Source organism: Amphiura filiformis, chromosome 6, assembly GCF_039555335.1.
Source record: "Amphiura filiformis chromosome 6, Afil_fr2py, whole genome shotgun sequence".
Taxonomy (NCBI): domain Eukaryota; kingdom Metazoa; phylum Echinodermata; class Ophiuroidea; order Amphilepidida; family Amphiuridae; genus Amphiura; species Amphiura filiformis.
Genome location: NC_092633.1, coordinates 36,007,991 through 36,034,797, shown reverse-complemented (window position 1 = coordinate 36,034,797; position 26,807 = coordinate 36,007,991). Strand labels below are relative to the sequence as shown.

The 26,807-nt window shown below is 36.5% G+C and overlaps 1 protein-coding gene across 6 annotated transcripts in view; it reads right to left on the bottom strand.

Moving 5' to 3' along the window:
- Window positions 1–818: 818 nt before the first annotated feature.
- LOC140155346 (1-phosphatidylinositol 4,5-bisphosphate phosphodiesterase delta-4-like) overlaps window positions 819–26,807 on the bottom strand; it is a 112,326-nt gene continuing 86,337 nt past the window's right edge. For 2 of the 6 annotated variants that reach the window (XM_072178152.1, XM_072178155.1), the window contains 11 exons: window positions 25,537–25,616; window positions 24,057–24,086; window positions 16,952–17,122; window positions 12,295–12,336; window positions 7,892–7,982; window positions 6,856–7,041; window positions 5,655–5,762; window positions 4,763–4,824; window positions 3,646–3,766; window positions 1,780–1,926; window positions 819–991 (listed from right to left, as the gene is read on the bottom strand). In XM_072178152.1, the coding sequence (XP_072034253.1) occupies window positions 903–991; window positions 1,780–1,926; window positions 3,646–3,766; window positions 4,763–4,824; window positions 5,655–5,762; window positions 6,856–7,041; window positions 7,892–7,982; window positions 12,295–12,336; window positions 16,952–17,122; window positions 24,057–24,086; window positions 25,537–25,616 (1,127 nt within the window). In that variant the 3' untranslated portion in view covers window positions 819–902. The remainder of the gene's footprint in view (window positions 992–1,779; window positions 1,927–3,645; window positions 3,767–4,762; window positions 4,825–5,654; window positions 5,763–6,855; window positions 7,042–7,891; window positions 7,983–12,294; window positions 12,337–16,951; window positions 17,123–24,056; window positions 24,087–25,536; window positions 25,617–26,807) is intronic. The other 4 variants (XM_072178154.1, XM_072178157.1, XM_072178153.1 and 1 more) reach the window with 2 other exon arrangements.

Sequence of the window (26,807 nt, the reverse complement as noted above, 5' to 3'; positions counted from 1 at the left end):
TTATTGTGTTGGGAATTCCCATGCAAGATTAATAGGAACAAGGGGGAATCCCCATGTCTTCTTAACTGTATAATTATATGGAACATGTTTGGAATACATGTTTTTAATACTCAAATCGGCAGTTTCAAGAAACACTGCTTTTAAAAACATAATTAATATAAAATATGAAAGTATGTAATGAAATTTTCTGCTGTGTAGATCATTTTAATTGCCAAGATTCAGGATTTATAAAAATGATGTACTATTTACAGTTTACAGATGAGCTGGTTTATGAAACATCTGCTCATAGTTAACTTTTTGATTTGAACAAAATAATACACATAACGTATCAAGCACGTTTTTAAAAATTCCTGCTAAAACAATAAAATAATATGCAAACAATAATGCGATTTTGTTATAAAAACCCATTATACTTAAAACAATTTGCTAAATTCTTACAGCTTACCTAGTTTATAAAATGAATGAGTTGTAACTGGCCACCACCACAGTGGTACAAAATGGCTGCATCAAGTTGCTAATGCACCATAAATGTACATCTACCATGCAGACCCAAACAATTTATCATAATGCACATGGAAAAATTGATCAACCTACAATTCTGACACAATATTGCACTTTGGCCCTCAAAATCTGATTTGAGCCTGCAGTAACCCCAACATAACAGCGTAATAGCAGAGTTACTGATATCTAGTTATGTATGTCTTGCTATTTTCTCTGATCAACGATATTGCATCGTTGTTGATGCAACATCTTACAATGAGACAAAATCTTATTCTTGATGCACACAACAAATCTTTCATGATGTAGCGCCACAGGACAAATAAGGGTACAGTTGATGCAATGTACAGTAAATGTATGAGTTAAGCACAGTGATGATAGCCGGCCATACCCTGCCTTGGTCCTTAAGGTGCTGACATAAGCGTGTGCACAAATAGTGAGGCTGGGCTCAGGTCTGCTCCATTAGCTGACAGTAAGGGAACATGGTGGTAGCCTGTGGAGATTGAAACAAAAATGGTACAATCACAAACTTGGCATATGTAATAGACAGATTATAATTTAGCATAATCCGATCCAATCGGACAAAAATTTCATCAATAACAACTTGCACTGTAACCAAGTGTGCCATTAATGAAATTGTTACAATTCCATACCACTAAATCTGGTCAAGCGTAAGCGCAATTTTTGCCGACTTTGCTTTTTAGAAAAATGCAGGCATGAGAATGATCAATAAATGAAAATCCTGAAATGTTTGAAAAAGCCTGAAAAAGTGAGTGAAATTGGGCAAAAAAAGGCCAAAATCAAGAAATTTCCTGAAGACTGGCGACACTGAATGTATAGATTGACCTATCTGCGACTCACCACTCGGGTGTTCTGAGCAAAAAGTTCAGATTGAGAAACCATGCTCATCATATATATGCAAGCAGACGTCATTGATTGGCGACTAGATCTTTCCATGGCCTTCGAGGTATATAATAGGCTATTCCATTTAAAATCCACACTACCCCTGTGGAAGATTTTCAAAATATCTTCCACAGAGGGAGTATGAATTTCAAATAGAATGAACACATTAGCAGCTCCATTTAAAACCCACCCTCCCTCAGTGGACGATTCAGGGTAAATCTTTCTCAGAGGGGTGTATGAAATTCAAATGGAGCTGCCAAATGCGATCATTCCATTTGAAATTCATACTCCCACTATAGAAGATATTTCCTAAATCTTCCACATGGGTAGTGTGGATTTTAAATGGAATAGCCTAATGATGATATCCTTATTACTTACCCATTTGTATGCTTGCTACAGGTATAGTATACTGGCCAATGAAATCATCGGTAGTAACATCTTTATCATACACTGCAAATCTCAGTAATGCTAGTTCGGGACACTTCACATCAAAGTTCTCCTCAAAGTCCCATGTAGGATTGAAGCCTAAAAAAGAGAAGAAAGTGTATATTTATATTTCTTACCCAAGTTAGCCCTAACGCCCCAGTTGCTTTTTGGCAAGGGGGAAGGAAAGAAGGAGGAAAGAAAGAAAGAAGAAGGGGTGCGGTTTTGAACCCCCAACCCTTCGGGTGCCACGCCCGTGCACTGGCCTACCTTGCCACGGGGGGGTAGCTTGCCTGGCCAAGCTTTCCGTCGCCATATGACTGTTCGCATGATGACGCAATAGCATCAATGTGCCTATGCTTTCTGAATTAATGTTTTTTGATGTTTGGTACGGTTAGGGTTAAAGAAATATTTTGCTTTAAAATGACACATCACATGTTAATGTTGTATGTAACTGCAGACAGCAAAAGAATTAAGGTACCAGTTATTTTCACCCCTGTATATCCTAAATAAAGATAGATTTGTCAAAATTAGAACAAGCAGGCAATAGCTGCATCTTTTTTTGCTTGGATTTAAGATCTTATTTGTTGAAAATGGTCAAGAAATAAAGACACAGTGGTCAAAAATCTCAAGGAAGATGCCAATTTAAAAGTTACAGTTTTATCCATTGCATGCCATATTGATTTGTACACAAACTGTTCTTGAACATTCAACATTTGATTTTGTTCCTTCCTTGGGTTTTTAATCACTGTTTCTTTAATTCTCAACCGATTACTCTGTATTAATGATATTGCTCCGTCATATTTATCTGAACTCCTTTCACATTATGTTCCCACCCGTATGCTTCGATCTGGAAACATGCAACTTCTTCAAGAAAGAAAATCCCACCGCACATGGGGTGACAGATCATTTGCAATCGCAGCTCCACATCTATGGAATGAACTGCCTATTTATATTAGAACTGCTAAAAATGCAACTGTGTTTACAAAGTTGTTAAAAACTCATCTTATGTCAGAGACATTCTGTAATTCTTAAATTATGTTTCTTATTCTACTTCCAGTTTTCTTTGTCTATTGTTCAGTTTTTGTTTTTGTTTTAGTGCCTTGAGCGCTCTTAATTGAGTGGATATGTGCCTTGTCGCTATTATTATTATTATTACTTGTTGCTCGATAAATTTATCAAAATAATGCACTAGCACTGAGATGTTGATACATCTCATGCACTCCCCTTACAGGGCTTGTGCATTACGAGGCATCAACATTTCTTTGCTTCAGCGCACAACACATGAAGTATGGCCAAGTCTTAGGATATAACACATGCTATATTACACATACGCGAACATCAGGTAATACTGACTACATGTATATCACCTGCCTGTGTTATGTCAATATTAATGAGGAATATGCAGGTACCATATTCTTTCCAATATGCGCCCAGGACGCTTAACAAAGTCATTTTGGGTGGGTCCTTATTTTTTACCTGATTTACCTAATTTTTTCGTAAGGGGTGTTGATTAGACACAAATTTACGTATGTTATAAAAGGGTCCTGAGACGTTCTAGTAGCTTTTCTGATGTAGAAAATGTATTGCAAGTTTACACAGGACTTGTAGTCCTCCAGCTATTTCACCGTATCAACGTCTATCTGTCACTTCAACATTGATGGTACCCTTTAGCAAATTGGATATTTCCTGGGTGGGCGCTTATTGGGGCACGGGCGCTTATTGGAACGAATACAGTAATACAGATTTATATTCACTTAGTGTTCGAACAATGAGATTACAGAATGATGTCAACTAAATAAAGGATAATACTAGACCTACCATTGTCATCTACGACTGACGTTTTGTATTCCTGTTCGGAGTTGACTCCATATAAGGTAACTTTGACATAGGGGTCAATAACCTCCCTGTCTGGCTTGGGAAATTGTTGACCGCTGATTATCTGTAACAAAGAAAAAAAATACAATAAATATATAATGAATTAGAAAAAATAAACACATTGTGGATCAAATTATTAATATAGAAGGAAGCTGAACATAATATTTAAATAAATTTGGGGATTTGTAATGCATGATGCTAACCCACAGGCCTCAGCACACTTCACAGATTATTACATTCATGGATGCAGCTCAATTAATATAGGCATAGTCTCTCTATCTACCTATTATAACCATCGCAACCAGGATCCGCTCCCTGAGTAATGTACGGGTAAACCGAGACAATTTTGCAGCTAGATCTTTGTCCAGTGGAATATAGCGCAATTACTTTCACAACAACATTTTTTCCAACCTCACTAGGGCTCGAACTTGGGACCTCTCACACTTACACATCTGATGCCCTATTACCTACACTAACTTGACTGGACAATAATCATATCAAACTGTTTAAACACCAGATGTGGTATAAATATGGCTACTAGCAATGAAATAACCAAGTGACAATGCAAATCCTCAATAATAAAACATAGTAGAATATGCTGACGAGGGGAACCAAACCCATGACCTTCTGTATGCTAGGTAGATGTCCAAACCATTCGACTATGGACTCTCACCTATGAGAGTCTGCTGTCTTTCCTTTCCCTTCTGTGTGAGGTAACTTTGACATGGGGATTGATAACCTTTCTCACTGGCTTGAGAATTGTTAAAAGAAAGAGTGGGAGAGTCACACAGACTTACTCACAGGTATATTTAAGTGTCTGCGAGACTTTGTTACTTTTCTTGTGTGTCTCTTTGACAGGACGGACACATGACGGACGTGTGACAGACTTCTTGTGTCTTTTATTTTTTCATCTTGTGTGTCTTTTTTTGTGTTTTTGCTTGTGTGCCTTTTTCGGGCCTAGCCGCACCCAAAGCGACACAAAAGCATGTTTTTTACACAACAAAAGACACATAGAGAATAGGCTTGTGAAAACAGACAGACTAATTACAGAAAAACTTACCCTGAGTGTCAGCTTCTGAGTATACTGATCATCAGGCTTGTTGGGATTGAACTGCATATTGGCTGCAAGATTGAACAAAATGGAAATTGATTATTGAATATGAAACAATAAAAGTGTATGTGTATAACATTCCTACACAAGTTGGATAGATAGTAACCATAGTAACAGAGCTAGTTAACGCCTTTTCTTTTCAGAAAATGACTGATGATTAGGGTATAAATTTGTACAAATCTGGTCCTTGTGGGTACAAAATTGCAATTTGTTGGAAATTTTTTTCAAAATTAAAAAAACAAAAATCAACCACAAATGATTGCAGCATTTGGCTCTAGGTCAAGGGTCTTTCTAAATCCATAAGAAAAAAAAATCGCAAAAACAAGAAAACAACTAAAATTCTGAAACTCCGGCAATTTCCGGAATATTTATATCCCTGTAAATGCTAAAGATATACATGCATTTATACATTAAATAGGCGGTTCTCGAACCACACAATCCCCCTGGCTGGGCGGTTAGTAAACTTCTACCTCAGATGACCCCTGGTGACCCCAAAATGACATTCCTAAAATTTGGCTTTTAAATGTTAAATGCTTCTGGTTGGCAAGAATGACACAAGCAATTGTAAACTAAAATGTAAACTAATTTGACCTCAGATGACCCCTGGTGACCTCGAAATGACCTTCCAAAAGTTTGGCTTTTAAATGTTAAATGCTTCTGGTTGGCAAGAATGACACAAGCAATTGTAAACTAAAATGTAAACTAATTTGACCTCAGATGACCCCTGGTGACCTTGAAATGACCTTCCAAAAGTTTGGCTTTTAAATGTTAAATGCTTCTGGTTGGCAAGAATGACACAAGCAATTATATCATGCTATCCAGTTAAAGGAATAATACTTACATTTTCTGAGGAAGACAGGCTTGAGAATATACCCACTTTTGCCATTCTGTTGAAATTTGCCTATGTTGATGTCCATTTCTGTGCATGGTGTCTGGTAATTCAAGGCAACTACAAGTGGATAATCATAATCCAGTAAAAATATTAATGAAGATCAAAACAATATCATTGTGACAAGGAGGCAAATAAATGTTGACTTGCATGTCGAATGTGCTAAAATTAGGATCTTAAACAAGATCCATGATGTCGAGTGAAATCCCTAACCTATCTCACAAAGTCCTGCTCGAGGATGGAAGCACATATGTGACCCATCACATCGAAACACGGCAGTTGTCGGAAACTCACATTTAAAGATAATAAAGAAAATGTGTCCCGAAAAATAAAGAAAATAATAAGAAATTTGAACTGTATTTGTCACATAAAATTGCCATTCTACAGGCGATATTAATGGAAGAGGTGCCATTTTAAAGCTTAAAAACAGTCCTTTAGTTTGGTAAAGAAATCTTCCGAGTTCATTTTTGACGACAACTGCTGTGTTTCGATGTGATGGGTCACATATTGGGTTTGAATGCCCACTGCTTAAACATGCTATTTACAACAGGGAATAAGGTGTTCGGTTTTTTGCCATAGTCCACATCTACAGGACACTCTTTCAACCAGAGTTGAGTTGACTGAACAGAAAACATTTTGTTATTGAAGTAAGAAACTTTGATTCCACAGGCCTACTTTGAATTTGTTTTAATTCGCTTGTATTAAATGAGTATTTCGTGATCCTAGCATCCTCTTTTTATGACATTTTTCAGTAGATATCCACGAAAAAAGCTTATTCCCAAAACTTCGTTTGCTTCCAATTTTGTGTTTGCGAGTTATGCATGATTATGATGATTATGTGTATTATACTGCTCCATAGACAATGTGTTGTAATTTGTTCTGGTATTTCATGATATCTTTGCTAAACAAATTAATCTGCAAGAAATTTTTTGTACATAAACATTATGTAGCCAGAGGATTCCAGTGATATAAAAATTGGGGGATGATGCTGTGGATCCTGAAATGCCCTTTGAAAACTCTCGTATATACATGTACCTTCCTGATATGTTAAAGAAAAAGTTTATCCTCGCATTCTTTTGTGCACAAAATTAGTATGCCCTTTCTAAAATTTGGGTCACTTACATATGGACAAACAAAGAAAGGCCTTGCTCACCAATTTGGGCTCCAACGTTCCACATCTTGACAGGGTTGTAGTTTGATGAGTTGGTTCTCCGTCCCGCTGGATATATTCTGCTGAAGAATCTCTTTGAATGTTCTACGAAGTCAGGAGCCGATGATGATTTTGTTGCTAGATCCAATGCCTTGCCTTCAACAAGTGATGACATCTCGAAGAATTGGTCTGAATAAAAATTGACAAAAAATCCATGCGTCAGTGTTTGCATGCGAACATAGAACATTACAAATGTAGGCTTATGCGACTGTGAAAATGTTAATATCTCAACCCTATCGGAAGGGAAAAAAGGAACGAAAAAAGGAGAGAAGATGAACAAAGAAGTCATATGGAACCCCCAGACGATCACACACCTGTAGCCACGGGGCCGGCCAATGCGTATATATGACTTAGGATAATTGCCGTCATGGCATCACGTGGGATCCATGCATGCGCACTGGTTTTCGATGTTGGATTTGGCAGTATACTGCTTGTGTCTTTGGTCATAAGCATATAGGGGCCAGTGACACGACACCCTGTCATTATAATGCAGATCTAAGCAGTAGGGGCCAGTGACACCCTATCATTATTGCAGACCAATAAACCATCAATTATGAGTAAGGGGCATAACATGGTTTGGATTCAAAACTTTCTCAAAATGAATAATTCCATTGAATTATATGTCACAGATAAATTTACATGTCACCGAAGTGAAAAAAATAATAGGCTGAACATTCCCACAAAAACCTTACAATGCCACTTTCACAAATGGAGGTAAAAATATTAGTTTACAGCTTTTGAATTAATCAACACGTAATCTTTATGGGGGTCGGTCTCCCCGCCAGTCCGAAACAACGTCAGTCCGAAGCACCGCTAGTCCGAATTTTAGGGTTAGGTTTAGGGTAAGGAATAGGTTTAGGGTTAGGGTTAGGGTTAGGTTTATGATTAGGGTTAGCGTTAGGTAAGCTTAAAATTTGGAATAGCGTTGGTTCGGACTGACGGGGTGTACCCATCTTTATGATATGCATGCATGACTTACAGTTCTCCTTAGCATATTTAAACCCTTTGAAGCCAACACTCTTGAATAATACCACTGTGTCTGAGAGTTCCTTAGCTAACTTCACCTTTTTCTGCAATGGAAGAAAATTACAGAAAGTTTCATTAATATTGATTTGATCCAAGTAGTAGTAAGAAATCCCTCCATGTTAGTAAGAAGTAAATGTTTGTATGACTGGATAGTGGTTCAAGATACTGATGCTCACGGGGCCATGAGAATATATACAAAAACTAGAGAACATGGGGTATACACAATAGGACCAAAGGGGTACAAGCATTTCCTATCTCTGATAAGTAGTAGTATCACTATCCACCTATATAATGATATACTTGTAGTTTATCATAGCCTATCATGCTTTATATAAGCATTGCTATATGAATGATCTGTATAATGTAGTTTCAATATCTTAATTGTTGCATGAAAAATTAACTTCCAAGACTTCTCTAAGCATAGTTCTGCCTATTTTGTATTGATAAATAGTTAGTAACAAATCACAATATCAAAACCTTGGCATACATTGGAATAAAAATATATACAATCAAGGTTGCTGCAAAAGTTGATAGCTAAAGTAAAAACGTAGGCTTTCATGATGGATACACATTACAAGTAGCAAGGTTTTGACATGTGCACCGTGGAATTGTGCACTGTGCAATTGAAAAGATTGTCAAGCTTTCGTCATGTGTGACTGAAGTCAGACAACCTTTTCTGAAGTCAGACAACCTTTTCAAGCACATCCATTGAAATCATGCTTTTTGTATATAGATGGCTTTGTTTCTTCAGAATACTGCCATAAATGAAGAAAAAAGTCTTTATAATCTGAAGCTATAAGGTTCTCATCGAGTATACCTTTGACTCCTTATAACACCAAAATGTTGGTACCGATACATGTAGTTTGCTGCAAAAAATAGCACTATTTTAATATGTTAATTGAGCATATCTGATAATATAAAGACTACCATAAATGGTCGAGTATTTGTAACATACTCATATTTATAAATTGTGCAGTTCATGATCTAAGTGTAATTAATATGATGTAAATCTGTGTAAACTTGCATTAAAGATTATACAACAAACAAACAAAACATATTGAGATTTGGATATCACCTTGGGATGATACAAATATATATATAGATATATATCTCCAAATGAACAAGATAGTCATGCATCCATGCATGCGCAGATATATTTACACATAAAATAATGTTCTTAATATTCTACTTCTAACAAAACTGAAAATTGAAAAATAAAACTTTCACCTCTTGCAGTAAAATTTTTATTTGAATGAACACAGCTGCCAACAGTGTGACAATTGTCGCGGACACTATGTGATGAATGCCTGCGTGTGCGTAACATGATATGGATGTGAACCATCTCACTTGTGATTGGATGGTATACTCAAGTATGCAAGGTTGTGCGTGCACAGTCAGATTGCATGCATCTGTTAGCAGCTGTATTTATGCAAAGGAAATTTTCACTTATTGTCCCCCTTGCACCATCTAGACTACACATGTACATTGATTTTAATTAAAGATTGCTTACAAAAATTTGTTATGTTTTTGCTTTCTGTTGGCTTGTCAATTGGGCTATTCCAGTTAAAATCCACACTACCCCTGTGGAAGATTTTGGAAATATCTGCCACAGGGGGAGTACACTCCCTGAATTATAGCTTTACCTATATCTTCCTCAACTGGGAGTGAGTATTTCAAATGGAAAAGCACAGGGATAAGTATGGATAAAATTTGATTTGAAACAAGGAAGATAAAATATAAATGTACAATTCTAGCAATTTGACCTGCGGGTCACCATTAGAGTTTGAAATAAAACCTTCCTTTTTTTTTTAAATGAAGACCTGATTGAATAGATTCATCAGGATCGGTAGAGTGAACTCAGTAACTAAAGTTCCTTGTATCTGACCTAAATTATACACTTACTTGTGAACGTTTCAGCAATCACTGTTGCCTTTGTCAACACTTGATGAGGAATGACTGCATCTACTGACAACAGGGGACCAAGAAAATCCCTGCAGCTGAGACCAAGAAAATCCCTAGAAGGAAAACCAACTGGCAACCCAAAAACTCACGCTGAAAATCCCTCTAGCGTCGGTTGTCAGTCCCTTTTCCGTGCTATTTGGTAACTCTCATGGTTGCCAATTTGGGGTTGAGTTGGGGGCCGGGTTGTCAGTAGATGCAGTCATTCCTCATCAAGTGTTGACAAAGGTAACAGTGGTTGCTGAAACGTTCACAAGTAAGTGTATAATTTGGATCAGATACAAGGAACTTTAGTTACTGAGTAAATGTAGACCTTCAACCAAACAAACATCCTAGAAAGGATATAATATAATAACCATTATTTGTCATGCAGTAATTTGGAACATAAGGAAACAATCTAATGAACGCTAATTACATAAACAAGATAAACCAAGCAAAGCGCAAATGTGCAAATTCAATGTCAGGCATATAAACTAAGCTTAAAGCACAGCGAATCTATGGAAAAAAAGCATGAATGACAGGCTTGATAGCGCATATAGCATCCTATCGTATTGCACAAGTTCAATGATCAATATCAATAAGTTTAAGTTTGGAAGAAAATAAAAAAGTTCTACTAATTTCATCATAGGCCCCATTTGCATTGATGCTAGCTAAACTCTGTTCAGGGTTAAGAATCTCGTTTCGCAGTACGAGAATTTGATTCTTGACAATTAATTTCTGTGTAAACTACACAACTTTGATTCACAGAAATCTCTTGACGAGAATCGATTCTTGCCGGATTCTGACCTTGCTGTTCAACAGGTGAAAATTATTTGGTTTTGTTAAATCCCAAAAGAATGCACCACTCAGAAATGATAGCACACTTGGCAATTGTGACAAGTTTTCACTTCATAACCATTTGAAACTGACGAATGACACACATATGAAGTGCATCATAATGGACTTTGCTAATTTGATTAATTAATCCTGAACATTACTTAATTATAAAGCAAAGTTATGAGCATGATGAATCACCCTGTCAACTTGAGTTAGCAGCAAGTGCACATTGACATTCTAAATGCACATTTTAATCTGGTTTGACCATTGCTGTGATTGTAACAGGGTGAATTCAAATATCACGCACTGAACTTCATTCAAAGCTGATGATTTTCATTAGTAGGCGGGAAACCATACAAGCATGCATGGAATCATTGAACTTCAAAAAGGTGTAAGTGTTTCTGAGAGGCAATCTATATAGGACACTCAATTCCCATCAATTTGGTATTTCCAATGAGATAGAACCAAAGAGTACGTCCAACTCCACCATGTTGCAGGTCACTCATGGAGGGCAGAATAGTGAACCTCTGGATAATTTCCAGAAAATGTTTGTTCGACAAAGTTTGTGCAGTGGCGGCGCCAGGAATTTTTTCAGGGGGGGTGGTGCATATTGGGGGAGGGAGCAAAGTGAAAATCAACCAATTTTGCCCCCCCCACCACTGAGTGCCATGTGTTGCATGTGTAAACCTTTGTAACAATCAAGCTTAAAGACGCAAACTATCATTCTATTTTGGACTTTAGCTGATAAATGCCATGAGTGACAAACCAATATGGCAGATTTACCATATCGTTATGTATGTGGCAATTCTGAGTTAGTACTCTTTGGATCTAATCTCTTTGATGTAAACACAGTCACTTTGGCCACTAATTTGGTCTACATGATTGACAAACTAGTATGGTGGATTTACCACAGCATTAGACATGGGATAATTTTTGAGTTGGTACTCTTTGGTCTAATCTCTTTGCATATTTCTAAAATCCTTACCAATAATGGGTAAGCTTGAAGGGACTGACTACACTTTGTATATCTTGTGCAATGCAAACAACCAACTGTAATGCAGTAAAAGTTGCCGTGTTGGGAGAGTGTTGCTTTGTTCAGATGCAATGCAAGCCACAGTAATACCACATTGATGCGTGTAAGTGCAGATCAGCCATATAGATTGCCCCAGTACCCCAGTATGCTCTATCCATAACCTGCTATGGAAGACATGACCTTAATCTATACACAGGGGGTGTAGATTTCAAATGGAGTCAACCATTCAGGTAAACCCCATTTGAAATTCACACCCCCTGTGTGGAAGATTATAGGTCATGTCTTCCATAGGGGTGTATGGATTTTGACTGATATAGCCCATTGTACTTTACATTAATGACCTTTTTGGTAAATCCCATAAGCCTTTGCAGTTAGACCCGAGATGTCGTCATTAGACGTCACGCCAATGCGCACATCGTTTAGCGAACATCGTTTCCACACATTTCAAAGCTGTGAAGTGTGCAGTAAGGATGAGTATATCGGCGTGACAATATCACAGGTCTACCTGCAAAGGATTATGGGATTTACCGAAAAAGTCAATTGCTTACCTTCTGCGACTTATTTGAAATTGAGCTTGTTGATGATATTCTCTGAACATACAATTCATTTTTGCATTTTTTGCAAAAGAAGGGAATGCAATGCAAATCAGAGAAAAGGCAAAATAATGATAAAAGAAGCAACAAGTAAATAAGTTGAGTCATGCAGTGCCATGCGTACATTTAATGTGTGCAGCATGGTGCTAATAAAAGTAATTAACAAATATATATGTATCCAGGGTACAGAAGGAGAACCGAGACTCCCTATACCGCCACGTACAATCGCGTCGTCAGCTATGGGGAGAAAATTGGGGATATTTGGGTCCTTACCAATTGTGCGTGGAGACGAACAAAAACAATTCTGCGTCTCATCTTCAGCGTCTTGGTGTCTCTCAAATACGCCCATCATCCATGTCGCTCTTGCATGACACCGACTGCCTTGAGCGCATTCCGAGGGAAGCCAAATACCCCCAATTTTTGCTCCATACCTGTATCAAGATGGCGGTCGAGTCCCAGTTCTCCTTCTCTAATTTTGTGATGCAGGGGCATCTTTGTTAAAACATGAGGTCTGAGGCAATATTTCACATGAATGGGCTATTGTATTTGGACCCATTATATTAGGGCTAGTGTCAATTTCCAGTTCATAAAATGATTTTAAAATGGACAAAATATTGAATATTGAATGAACGACCTTTTGAGCTTAACAGCTGATGCCTGCTATGGGCTGAACTTAGTTTCAAGCAGGGCCAGTTGACTGAAAGTTTCCAGGATAATCTCCCACACAGGGGGTATAGATTTCAAATAGCGTCACCCATTCAGGTAACCACGCTCTGTGTGGAAGAATAAGTCCAAGTCTTATGAAGGGTATATGAACTGAAAAGTCACAATTTAGAAACTTATTGCAAGATCGACATACATCAATTTGAATGTTTAAGCATTGTTTTAAGGATGTTCAGCAGCAATACTTATTTATTTAAACATTCATATATTTAAAAAATCCAAATATGACTAACATGGCCAAAATAATGATGCTTATAGCAGAAATTTCAATTGAATGAACACAGCCTGACATATTGTGACAATTTTTTTGCGTACACTGTGTGATGTTCGTGCGTGTTCATTCAATTGAAATTCCTAGTATAGTCACATTGGTATACATCAACTTTTTTAATTACAATGTTCTTGGTAATACAACAATCAGGTTATAACCAATGAGGTAGAACCAAAGAGTACCAACTCCACCATGTTTGTATATTGCTCATGGAGGACAAATAGTATAGACGAATCCAACGAGCCAAGTCAAGGTCAGGATTTGGTCTGCCATTATTGGGTCCCCGCAGCACCTAACTGGTGTTGTGACTGCCCAATTGGGTGGATTAAAGCTGCTTAAAATTTGATGTTAGATTCTTTTGTGTTGTAAACTGTCATCATTCTTTTGTCTACATGTAACACAGGTGATAGAATGCAGTTTAAAATACCCTCCAAGACTGCATCATTTCACATTTTAGGTGAGATGGAGCCGACGGGGACACAGCTATAGCGGCCATTGAGGTGTAGGAATGCGTGAAATTGGATTCGTCTATACCTCTGGTTAATTTTGTTGTGCGCTCAGCAAACATTGATCTTTTTTTTTTGCAATCTGTGTGTATCATGCTGTGCCAAAAATGCATGCAAAGTGTTGAGTACACATGAAACACATGGGCAAATTTTGAGTTGGTACTTTTTGAGTATTATCTCCTTGGTTTGAACACTGTGGTTATTATACACACTTAATTCAAATTGTTTGGCTTGTTATGTCTTTTTAAATATGAATTTTCAACTTATATCAATAATAATAATTATAAAAATAAAAACAAAAATAATTATAATAATAAATATGAAAACAATAACATTGATCAATAAATAGTGTAAATAAAAAAAAAAATAAAAAAAAAAAATAAATAAATAAATAAATAAATAAATAAATAAATAAATAAGTAAATCAATCAATCAATCAATCAATCAATCAATCAATCAATCAATCAATCAATCAATAAATAAATAATATATAAATAAATAAATAAGTAAATAACATCAGCAATATAATAAATCACAATTTAGAAACTGATTAGAACCTCAACAATATAATATATCACAATTTAGAAACTTATTAGTTTTACAGGTTTTTATTGGACTGTTAAGCTTGGATTTACAAAAGATTCAAACGATTCAGACAAAAAATGCTTTACATGTACATATTACGACTGGTTTTAGAAGTTATTAAAGGAAGACTGGCACTGTAAATGAACTCTAAAGGTAATTTTCAGGAACAAATCCACAAATTCCTTAAGATTCAATGTTAATGTTATTTTCAGGAACAAATCCACAAATTCCTTAAGATTCAATGTTAATGTTTTTTTCAGTAAAAATCCACAAATTCCTTAAGATTCAATATTAACATATACCAAGTAGCATCACATTAGTCACATGTTAATGTTGATTGAACAAAGATGACACTCAAGGGATGGGGTAGCGTAATCTCACTTGTAGCTGTAGTAGCGTCATTTCTCCCTGCGTTACTGTGATGATATAGTTACCCATGGTATAATGATAACGGGATCTATATGCCTGCCAATGTCAATAGCCATGAAATATTACTTGGTAAAATAAATGCAACTTATTTTAGCTAGACAGCACAACTGTATACAAAACTGAAATGAGCTTTTAAGCATGTGCTATGCTCTGGATGGTTTATGTGCAGAATTTTGCAGCATTGCTTTCATGCTTTGCTTTTCATGCAACTATACACTGAAACACTACATTGTAGCAGTATCAGATACACATCATGCACTTCTATCATTTATGAAATACTGTTTACAGTTTACCTCAAATCTACACCACCAGATTCCTATTTCTGCCGATCACAGAGGTACATGCTGCCCAGCTACTTTGTAGCTACTCTAGAGTATCAGTTCAGTACCAGTGTGTGTACTGTACAAGTGATTCTGATACGTGTACCGAGTACCCACACAGGTACTCTGGAGTATCACTGTAGTAGCTTGGCAGCAGAGTACCTCTGGGGTAGCAGCAATAGGAATCTGGTAGTGTACGATTGAACCAACCAATCAATCAATCTATTGATCACATAAATCAATCAATCAATCAGCAACACAACTGGAGTATTTGGTCAAGTTTATTGTTTACTGCAAGTATTTGTGATTATTGTGCATTTGTCTTAAGTTTTGTGACGTTATTAGCAGAGGCCGATGGCTGGAGTGGAAGTGCTATGAAGAATCATTGCATCGAGTGAGTGCCGGAGCAGAGTACAGAAGACAGGAATTTTACCATTATCTGTGTGTTTTAACCATTTGAGGAGCCGATTTTTGCAGCGTACAGCAATTCCTTTTCAGCATTTTTTCATTTATGGATTTTGTATGTACTATAGTTTTTTTTTTTAATTTTTAAAAAGTGATGAGCCTTGTGGAACTTAGGAAAGCTAAAAACAAGTCAAAAGGGATGATTTGGATGAAGCGATTGAGTCCAATCCCAACTGTTTTGGTCTTACCTGAAAAAACCCAGGAAGTAAGACATTGGCATTTCTGATCTGATGAATGAGCATGGCAAAATTGTCAGTAACAGTAAGGCTGAAACCCTGAACAAGCAATTTGTAAGTGTTTTAACAAATAAAAGTGGTGAACCACCTAAGATGGAAAAAAATCATGGACTGTCCTTCACTGAACATTACAGTTGACAGTGTTGAAAAGCTCCTTAACAAATTGAATCCAGCTAAAGCATGTGGAGCTAATTGCTGCATGGAGGCAGGCACAACATACCTGGATCTGGAGCTGAGTAACATGCTTGAAGAAGGTGCAAAAGGTACTTAAAATGATAAGAAATCTATGGAATTGTCCGGAGAAAATTAAGGTCATCACAGTGTATATTTCACTGGTCCAGGCCACACCTGGAATATACTGCAGGAGCATGGTGTCCAAGAAAGCATGATATTAAATCACTTGAAAGAATCCAAGCTGGTAGCTTTGGTAAAGTGAACTACTCTAGCAATCACAGGACTGTTACAAACATTCTCTCAGAATTGGGCTGGGAGACTTTGAAGACCAGAGTAAGAATCCATAATTTGTCCTTGCTGTACAAGATCTGGCATGAATGGAGCACCATCTCGCTCCTCAATACCTAATACAGCAGACCTCACACAATCAGAAGTATATCATACCAGCAATTAGAAATGATGCATGCAAATGTTCTTTCTTCCCATGCAGCAACAATACAATTATGGAATCCATCTGCCAGCAAATATAGTTGAATTCCAGAGCATTTGGACCTTAAAAACCTCACTCCTTGATCAATGTGATCACAATTACTTCAGAACAATTTACTAAACTCGGTAGTCTATATACGTGTCAGTGGTCAACAGTTGGCTTATGCAGAAGCTACCAGACAGAGGCACTGTGGTTGCCTCTGTGCAAGACTCCAGTGTTCAACTCAGTGAAGGATAACAACTCAATATCTGACTGTTTCTACATCCCACCTGAGGCATCATTGGAGAACTGTGTCTGAACACTGCGGGTTAACTATAAGAAATAATTTCAGATGAAGCAAAATTATGTTAATAACTTGACTCTTCTGGTATTGAATTTAGTCTTTTTATCACATCAACACATAAATAACTCACCTTTTTGGACTGTTTCTTTTCCAACTCCATCTTTTTCTTGATTTCTTCGTCTTCTACCTCCAAGTCAGCTGCTTCGTCTTCTTCACTGACATCACCCTCAAGTTCTGTCTCCATATTGGTAAGGTTGGCTGCACTGTCCTCTGATGTAGTTGGCTCTGGAAGTTTCTGCATCTGTGTATGAACAAAACCAGCCACAGATTAGCAAGGTGACATAAAGATCATCAACTCACTAATTGCTACTATGAGAGCTTTGAATCAGTCCTTAAACCAGAGCAATTGGTGTTGAAACCTTTCATGCAGTGTCCATGGTGATTGGTGACTGATTAAGAAAGAATGCATAATGACAGATATGGATATGGTATTTATATACATACTACTTGGGGAAAGTGGGTGTAGCCATTACACACAATTTGTCCAGCATAAGTACCTGGATAAACATCTAATTGAGATTTTCTTATTAAATGTTATGAATTGGTGTCATTCTCTCATAAATACATGAATATGTATGAGGTATAATAAAACAAATACTACATGGTATTTTCATGGAAATAGGGTCACTATTTTCCCCTCAGTTCTCGATACAGGCCTACCACCCCTCAGGAGGCCTAGTGCCTATTTTCTTATTAAATGTTATGAATGGTGTCATTCTCTCATGAATATGTAGGCCTATGAGGTGTAATAAAACCAATACTACATGGTATTTTCATGGAAACAACTATTTTCCCCTCGGTACTGGCTACAGACCTACCCTCCCCCCTCAGGGAGGCCTAGTGCCTATTTTCTTATCAAATGTTATGAATTGGTATCATTCTCTCATAAATAGGCCTACATGAATATGTATGAGGTGTAAGAAAACAAATACTACATGGTATTTTCTTGGAAACAGGGTCACTACCACCCCTCACTCTTCGGGTTTAGATGGGTAGGCCTGTAGCCAGTATCGGTTCAGGGTGGTAGGCTTGTAGCCAGTACTATTTCCCTTCAAACCATGTAGTATTTGCATAATACCACATCCATAGCTGAATGATGTCTTGGTGACCAAACCAATGTTTCCTTCATGCATAATTAATCAAACAAATGCATGGATCTCATTTTTGCATTAGAAAACCAAATACCCTAGCTGTTGAAGTTTCTTTTAAAGGGAGTTTCCGGCAATCACAACCTTATCACCTTGGTCTGGGGCGGACATTTTAAAAATGAATTTAGAAGAGCAGCAACGACATCACTTGCATTATTCATTCCAGATGTTAAATCTACATCATATGCAAAATTTGAGGAAATTTGCACAAGTCCGTTTTATTTTAGGACCATTTGTCTATGACTGGTCTTTACATGTAGCCCTATGGAGAGAGTGCCCGTTGAGGGCGCTATAACCCCCATTTTAGGAACAAAAATGTGATTTAAAAAAAACAGACTCGTGCAAATTTTCTAAAATTTTCATAGTATGTAGTATAAACGGTCTATTGCCATTTGGTCTAATACCATTTGGTCTAATTCCCGCTTAGTCTATATCCGATTGGTCTATTACCAGAAAGGCTAATTGCCACTTAGTCTAATAATCATATAGTCTAATGTCCATTTAGTCTAATATTGTTTGGTCTAATAACCGGTATGTCTACTAACCATATAGTCTAATAACCATTTGGTCTAATATTTTTTAATAACCATTTGGTCTAATAACCGTTTGGTCTAAAAACCATTAGGTCTAATACTCGTATGGTCTAATAACCAGTTAGTCTAATATCATTTCGTCTATTTATTAACAAACTAAATACTTGTAAGACTAAATGGTGTGTAGACCAAATGGGTATTAGACCAAATGGCTATTAGACCTATTGGTTATAGACCAAATGAGTATTAGACTAAATGGTTATTAGACCTAATGGTTTTAGACTTATTGGTTATTAGACTAAATGGTTATCGGACCAAATGGTTAAAGGACCAAATGATTATTGGACGTAGTGGATATAGACCTAATGGGTTTAGACAAAATGGGTGTAGACAAAATGGATATTAGACCAAATGGTATTAGACCAAATGGCAAATCCCCGTATAAACATGTAGAAATATAATCAAGTAGTTGCCCTACCTGCTCTTCTCCGAAAAAATAAAAAGTCCTATACCTCAATGATAATGAAACCTATGTGTATATGTAAGAAAAGTAATTATCAAGCACGAATCACATGGTTTTATTTAAACAAAGTCATAGTGACCATAAAAACATCCATCTCTCAACACGCGGTATTCAAAATTCCTGGGCGCTGAAATTGTCGAGTGCAATTACGTCCCAGTAATACAATGAAGACTGACGACAATTGAGCACAAATAACCATTACGTCATTGCACTTAGCAGTAATTTTGAATATCGCTTGTTGAAAGCCGACTGTTTTTATCCGTTTTTATGGTCAATATGAATTTGTTTTCAATAAAACCATGTGATCGTGTTTGATAAGAATTTTTTTAACATATAAGGCATAATGAACGATGATTGCCGGAGACTCCCTTTAAGTTACACTAATTCTCTTTACTCAATTCCAATCTACATGATTGTGCAAGATGCTCTCAGTACCAAGCATGTAACAACCACCCATGTAAGCAAGGTGCCAACTATGCCCATTCCAGAAAAATACAGCACTAATATCTTGGAATTAAAAAATATTATCCTGTTTTGCCAAATGAAACATAGCTAAATCCCTATCCTTAATTAGTTCTAACTGGCAAGAAAAGTCAAATTTTAATATTTTTTGCAATTTGAGGAAAAATGGGCAAAAAAGGTGCAATTTATGCTTTCTGGCAATTGTAGTCAAAAAAATCTAAGACTTGGCACAAGTCTAAACATTCAAAATCGTGAGTCAGCTCATTATTTTAATATTTTATGTTATTTTTAAATTTAAATGTCTAACTTGAATTTTGGGCTTGATTGTTATAGCATACAAAAACACCTTAAAATACATGTTTTTGGTCCGTATTTCCCCAAATATTAAAATGTGACTTTCATTGCCAGTTAATACTAAAGGATTAGGATTTAGCTATGTTTCATTTGGCAAAACAGGATAATATTTGTAACCCCCCAAAAAAAAAAAAATAATGCTGTATTTTTCTGGAATAGGGAGTAATGCCCATATATCATGCTTGCAATCGCAGCGAGTGAGAAACAGAGACTGCGCCAGGCTCGAACTCACATCATCATCCAATGGACCAGAGGCTAATGCCTTATCGATTGGGCTAAACAGCTTGACACTACCAGTGTTTTGATCACAGCTAGTGACTGTTACTGATCAACTGGTAGTGATTTGACGCTATACAACATGCTAGCACGATATATCAGGCTATGACTGTAGACACACAAAAAACCTGTGATTGTTGATATAGTCAAAGATTCAAAACTGGAGAAACTGCAGATGAAGATAATATATTCCTCCAAATTCTTTCAGGTGTATTAGTCTCAGTATATGCATGTAAAGTTTGGAAATGTGTTAAACAAATGGACGAAAGAGATAACAGACAATTTCTAAACAGTCAAAATCTCACAGCATCACCCAATGAGGGCCGATTGTTCCATGAAATGCTACAGGCGAAACTGGTACATGTACCACATATTTTTACGGAGACGCGCAAAGCTCTATGGCGTGAAGGCACGCAATGCTGGCATGATTGTTAGACATGGCATGATGGAACAATCAGCCCTCATGAATATGCGAGAATTCACAGCATACAAAACATGGGGACTTTGACTGGTTGTGAATGATCTGTAGTAGTCTGTGGTTAAATCATAGATGTGATCATGCACAGAAGACTTTGCAAGTACGAGGGTAGTTGAAAATATGTAGCTAAAACTTCAGTCAAGAGCCATAGTATAAGTTATCAATATCACGAAGAATGGTTGCATAAACTTTTAACTCCCTCGCACTCTAATATTCAGAAATATTGTATGATGATAAGTTAAATAATTATCTGGAAATGTAAAATTATAGACCATTTTCAATGTTTTGTCCAATCAAGGCACCTTGGGGTATCTACTGATCTGGCTAACCTGACAATTACAGTCATCAACATAGGTTTGAATACAGAATTAGAGAGGAGAACCAGGACTCGGCTGCTATCTTGATAAAGGCATGGAGTAAAAATGGGGTTTCCCTCGGAATGCACTCAAGGCAATGGTTGTCCAAGCGCAACAGGGACAATGGGCGCATTTGAGAGACACACTTGATGTGACCTGCACGCGATACAAGACGCTTCTGATGAGACAGAATTATTTCTGTTCACCTCCATGCACTGTCGGCAAGGACCAGAGTACCACCAGTTTTCTCCCCATAGCTGACAGCGCTATTGTGTGTGGTGGTATAAGGAGTCCGGGTTCTCCTTCTCTAATTCTGTGTTTTGTAACCAGAAACAGGTTCTTTTTTGGAAAGGCAGAATGATCAGACCAATAACACCCATATGCCTTAACGAAGTCAACACCCAAAATGATCGATAATTGGACATTTTATATTCACTTGATGGGTTACAATAGAAAGGTGTATATTGACGGCTGTGTTGATTCCCTGGCTGATCTAGGAAAGTATTCACAGAAATAATATCGGTTAGTAATTTTAGCTTACAAATCCTGCGGTGGGGTATGTCAAAACATGTAAGTATGCATGTGAATGAAAAGTAAGAATATGGGTAGTTTTATTTAGGAAGACGAAAGTCCATTGACCTCTCATATGCCATCTGCTGATAGGCATATAGAATGCACATGCATGGTTTCTGAATTTGACTACCTTGCATGCACAGGAAATCCTTATTGATGTTATTTAGAATTGTGTCCTTCTAATAACTGTTTTTCAAGACTGTTTTTCTTTATACAAGGTTGCTTTTTTGTTAGGACTTGCTAAGATTTTAACATCCAACACATTCATATGCATGCTTACAAGTTCCATAACATTAGTGGCCTCTGTGGAATAGTAATACACAGATCTGGTAGTTATGTCCATTATGTTCATTATTATTTCATGGAGATTAAATAGTTAAGATGAAAAAATGAATGAGTTAATTCCCCAGGTTAACTCAATATTAATAATAACATGGTAATATATTTATAAGGTGAAGAAATATTGAAACATTTTTGCTTGACAAACCATTTAAAAAGTCCTCAGATGGTGAAAGCTTAAGTTGTGAGTACTTTTTAAATGGATTTGTCACACAAAAATATTTAAATTATTTTATTTACAATCCTACGAATGTATCTATTTACTGAAATGTTAAGAAATGTTGATTTCTAGATTCCTCTTTCATGCTTTTAAATTGGAAAGGCTAGCTATAGGTTATATGTCAACATTCTTTGCTTCTTTAATTTCTGTAATTATTTGTGAACAAATGTACAAAAATCTCCTCTGATTGAAAAATTTTTCACACATATACAAATTCAAATAATGTCTTTAAGAAATAGTAAATAATATTGTGGTTCTGCAAGAAAACAGGAATCTATCAGAAATGAACAACTGTCATTCCAAGAGCTGAAAACATTCATCAGTACATGCCTCTTGCTTTGAGATAGATATGATAAAGGATGATGAAAAGTGATCAGAGGCGACCGACCGGGGGAGCAGGTTACCCCTGGCTCAAAATACTAGGACAAAAAGCTTGAAAAACTTGGACAAAAAGCTTGAAATACCAGGGAAAATTTACCAAAAGTAAAAAAAAATTAAAACTTTGAGTGGGCAAACAAACAATCTGCCAACAGGCCTGACATGGGGTCCGACAGTGGGACAATTTCGATATTTTTCCCTTGCCCCCCTCCCCCCCACTGGCTTGGTGGTCCTGGTACGCCACTGAAAGTGCTACAAAATGAATTAAGAAGTAATGTATTAACTCTTATCAAGCAGACATATATATCGGGTTATTCCAGTTGAAATCCACGCACTCCCTATGGAAAAAAATAAGCCAATTCCAAAGTATTCCTCTGGTTATGAGGACTCGGAAAATGTATAGTTTGACCTATCTACGACTTCTGGAATATAAATCCACACTGATAAGTCATAGATAGGTCAAAGCATATTTTGTGTGTCCATATGACCAGAAAAATATGTTATAACTAAATCGGAATAATTTTGACCTCTGTGCAAACTTTGACACTGGATATCTTGGAATGCCCAATGGTACCTGTTAGATACATCAGACATCAACATCAAAGCAAAAAATGTTAGTCATACCCAACTTCACACTCACAATGCAGTTCTACCCCACAACACAGTTTGCCTTTAAAGTAAGTATATATAATGTTTGGTTGTACTAAGAGAGACATAGGTTGCTATTAGTGTTGTAAGTATAGAGTCTAGTTTAAATATGATATACCATTCAGTTGCATCAGTTCTTCTATTTTTGAGCAAGTAAAAGGTTTCCGCAAAACCAACAATGTGACCATCCACTGCAAATGACTTGTAATGTCAGTGTTTTCACTTTTTTGAGATATTAGACAAGCAAGTTCTCCTCAAAATAGGCTTTACAATGATATATTACATGTCCCTGTTGCTTATTTGCAAGGTTGTAAAAATCTGTAAAAGAGTTGAGAAATCCTTTGTTTTCTATTGTTTTTTGAGAAGTTTAATGGACCATATCTCAAACAAGCTTTGCCAAAATTATATCCCATTCATGGCGGATGGCCACCAATTTACTCTGCTTGACAAATGAAAACTTCTTCTAGAATTATTATGATAGAATTGCTCAGTAATACAGGTGGAATACACTTAATGGCTTATTAAATTTAAAATCCACACTACCCCTGTGGAAGATTTTGGAAATATCTTCCTCCAGGGGAGTATGATTTTCAAATGAAATGAACACATTAGGCAGCTCCATTTGAATTTCATACACCCTCTGAGGAAGATTCAACCTGAATCTTTCACAGAGTGAGGATGAGTTTCAAATGGAGCTGCCCATTTCATTTGAAAATCATACTCCCCTAGTGGAAGATATTTCCCAAATCTAGGGGTAGTGTGAATTTTAAATGTAATAGCCCATTGTAAAAAAGTTCACAGTCTCTAAATTTGAAAGTTGTGAATTTGGTGCATGCTACATATGATAGGTGCATATGAGCCATTCTCTTGTTGTCATGCCTACTCACATCTTGTAGATTCAGCTTGTGTTTCTTGCCCTGCAAATTCACATAATTAGTTGAGACACATGGAATTAAACTGTTATATATACTACAAGGGTCTACTCTATATTATTCCCACTTTACTTATTCTTAGGGATAGAGTCAGGAACAGTGACAGAATCAGGAAGCAAAACAGACATCATGGAAAAAATTGGTGAAGTAAAATGGGGATGCATGGGCAGGACATGTGGCAAGAAATAAGAACAATAGACGGACAAAAGGAGTTACCGAGTGGCAACCAAGAACTGGAAAACAAAGGAGAGGAAAATAAAGATGAAGATGGCTTAACAGCATCTAGAGGTGCTACTTGGGTAAGGGATTCCCAAGACATATACAGAAATGAAAGTTTCATGAAGAGGGCTTTTTCACTCTCGGTCATTTGCCCATAAAACATTGCACATGTCTTTGTATATACATATAGATATTATATAGATAAGATATAATAATTTTGTTTCTTTACGCTTTAATGCCTGAAAATTTTGACAATTAAAATCTCTGGAGAACAAAATCACATTTGCTTATACGATCTATGACAGGTAAGCTTACTGAATACACACAACTGTTATAGTGTACAGCTTTACTTGCATTACTCCATGAAGCTGAATTTATACTCCATTCCCGAGCGACAATTGATTGATATTTGACCAATAAGGCGGCATGCTTTTCTCAACACACTGTACTCTCATTGGCTAAAAACCAATCGCTGTCGCTCAGTGATGTAGTATACATTCAGCTGTATTGTACAATTTTGCATGTTGTATAACTCAAAATTGCCTCTCTGAAAATTCCTCAATTTGATTAGAAATCTGACGAAAGAAAAAATGACTTGAATGATAGAGCCATTATTATACTCATGTTTCACTTCTAAATTAGGGAAAGGGTAAGAATTGCAGTGAGTTTAGGATTACAATCAACATAGGGTTAGGTGTACTAACAAATATGTTTTAACTTGCGTTAAAAATTAATTTACGTTTTAACTTGCATTAGTTAGGCTATTCCATTTAAAATCCACCCTACCCCTGTGGGAGATTTTGGAAATATCTTCCACAGGGGGAGTATGAATTTTGAATGGAATGAATATATTAGCAGCTCAATTTGAAACTAACCCTCCCTCAGTGGAAGATTCAGGTTGAATCTTTCTCAGAGAGTGTATGAAATTCAAATGGAGCTGCTAAATGTGAGCATTCCATGAGAAAGTCATACTCCCCCTGTGGAAGATATTTCCAATTTCCACAGGGGTAGTGTGGATTTTAAATGGAATAGCTCAATTTTGGGCTATTAGGGAGGGGCACTACATTAATTGGTAAATGCATCTCATCAATAGCTAAATTAAGAGGAGAACCACTACTAAAAACTATACATCAGTAAACCACACCAGGGCTTGAAACCACATTATCTGGGAACACTACTGGAATAAAATTATTCTAAATTATGTAGTACAACTTACCTTGATGAGAATTCTTTCCTTGAGATCTTCTGGTGATGGCATTTGACCATCCTTTCTTACGGGCTGCATATATAACTTGTCTGATATTGGTTGCAAAGTTAAAGAAAATGCTCAGATTGATAAAAAAACAAAGATCAAAGATCCACCATTCTTCACATTATTTTAAGTAGTCCCTACTAAAATATATATGTCATTCAAAGGTTCTGTTCTAACCCTCATATCACTGTAAATGGTCATTGTAGCTTTTTGAAATTTGTCTTGATTATTAACTTGAATCCTATCTGGCTTGTGAAACAATGTTGTTTTAATGCCTAAAATGAAACCACGATTTGGTTGCATCTGAAACATAGAAAACATGTGCAGATGTCTTCAGATAAAAAATCATTTGGTTAACTAAGGTAATTAAAATTAAAGGGAAAAACTGGATAGTGAAAGAGAAACATCAATTGTTTCATGTAAATTTTATAAAGATTTTTACTGTCTTGGGTAACCTTATTTTGGTTCTGAGGTGATTTACAAAAATCGGAAAGGCATCCTTATAAATCTGCCCATACTTAGAGGCATATCATATAAGCAATCCCAGTGTGTGAATCAAAAATCGCTATAGTTTGATCAGCTCGTAATCGGCGGGCCTTATAACATTGCGGATTAATATCAAAATATTTGATTTTGAGAATTTTCTTGTGACATCTCACCAGAAGCATCACAACTTATTAATTCAAGTCCTATACTTTGTCTACTTTCTTTAACACACAAAATAAAGAGCAGATAGGTCAACTAAGAGCACTCTTAACATGGGTCTACTTTTCGGCGTAGTGATAAAAGCATAACATTTCCCGCCTATTACGAGCTGATCAAACTATAGTGATCAAACGCTGGTCAACAAAATCTAGTAATCAAACAATTTTCAGGTTAAAACTTCATTTGTTAAAGTCGATATTTCAATTTTCTTTTAAAAAGCTTCAAATCCCAAAATTTAATGAAAACGTTTTATCATGCAATTGAAAACAATCTACAGAACTGCAGTACAATTATGAGAAATCCACATTAATGAATAAAACCCATGCAGACAACTGATATATCTCATCTGTCAAGGCACATTTCTCTAATCCCAACAAGTTTATACACTCACATGCCAACTTCTATATGGATTGGGTACCAAACCTGATCATACCCCACAACTTGAGGACAACTTTTGAGGTTTGATTGTTAAAATGGATGCTATGGAACTATGTCACTAGAGATGAGGTCATTTTGGTTCACAGTGTCTC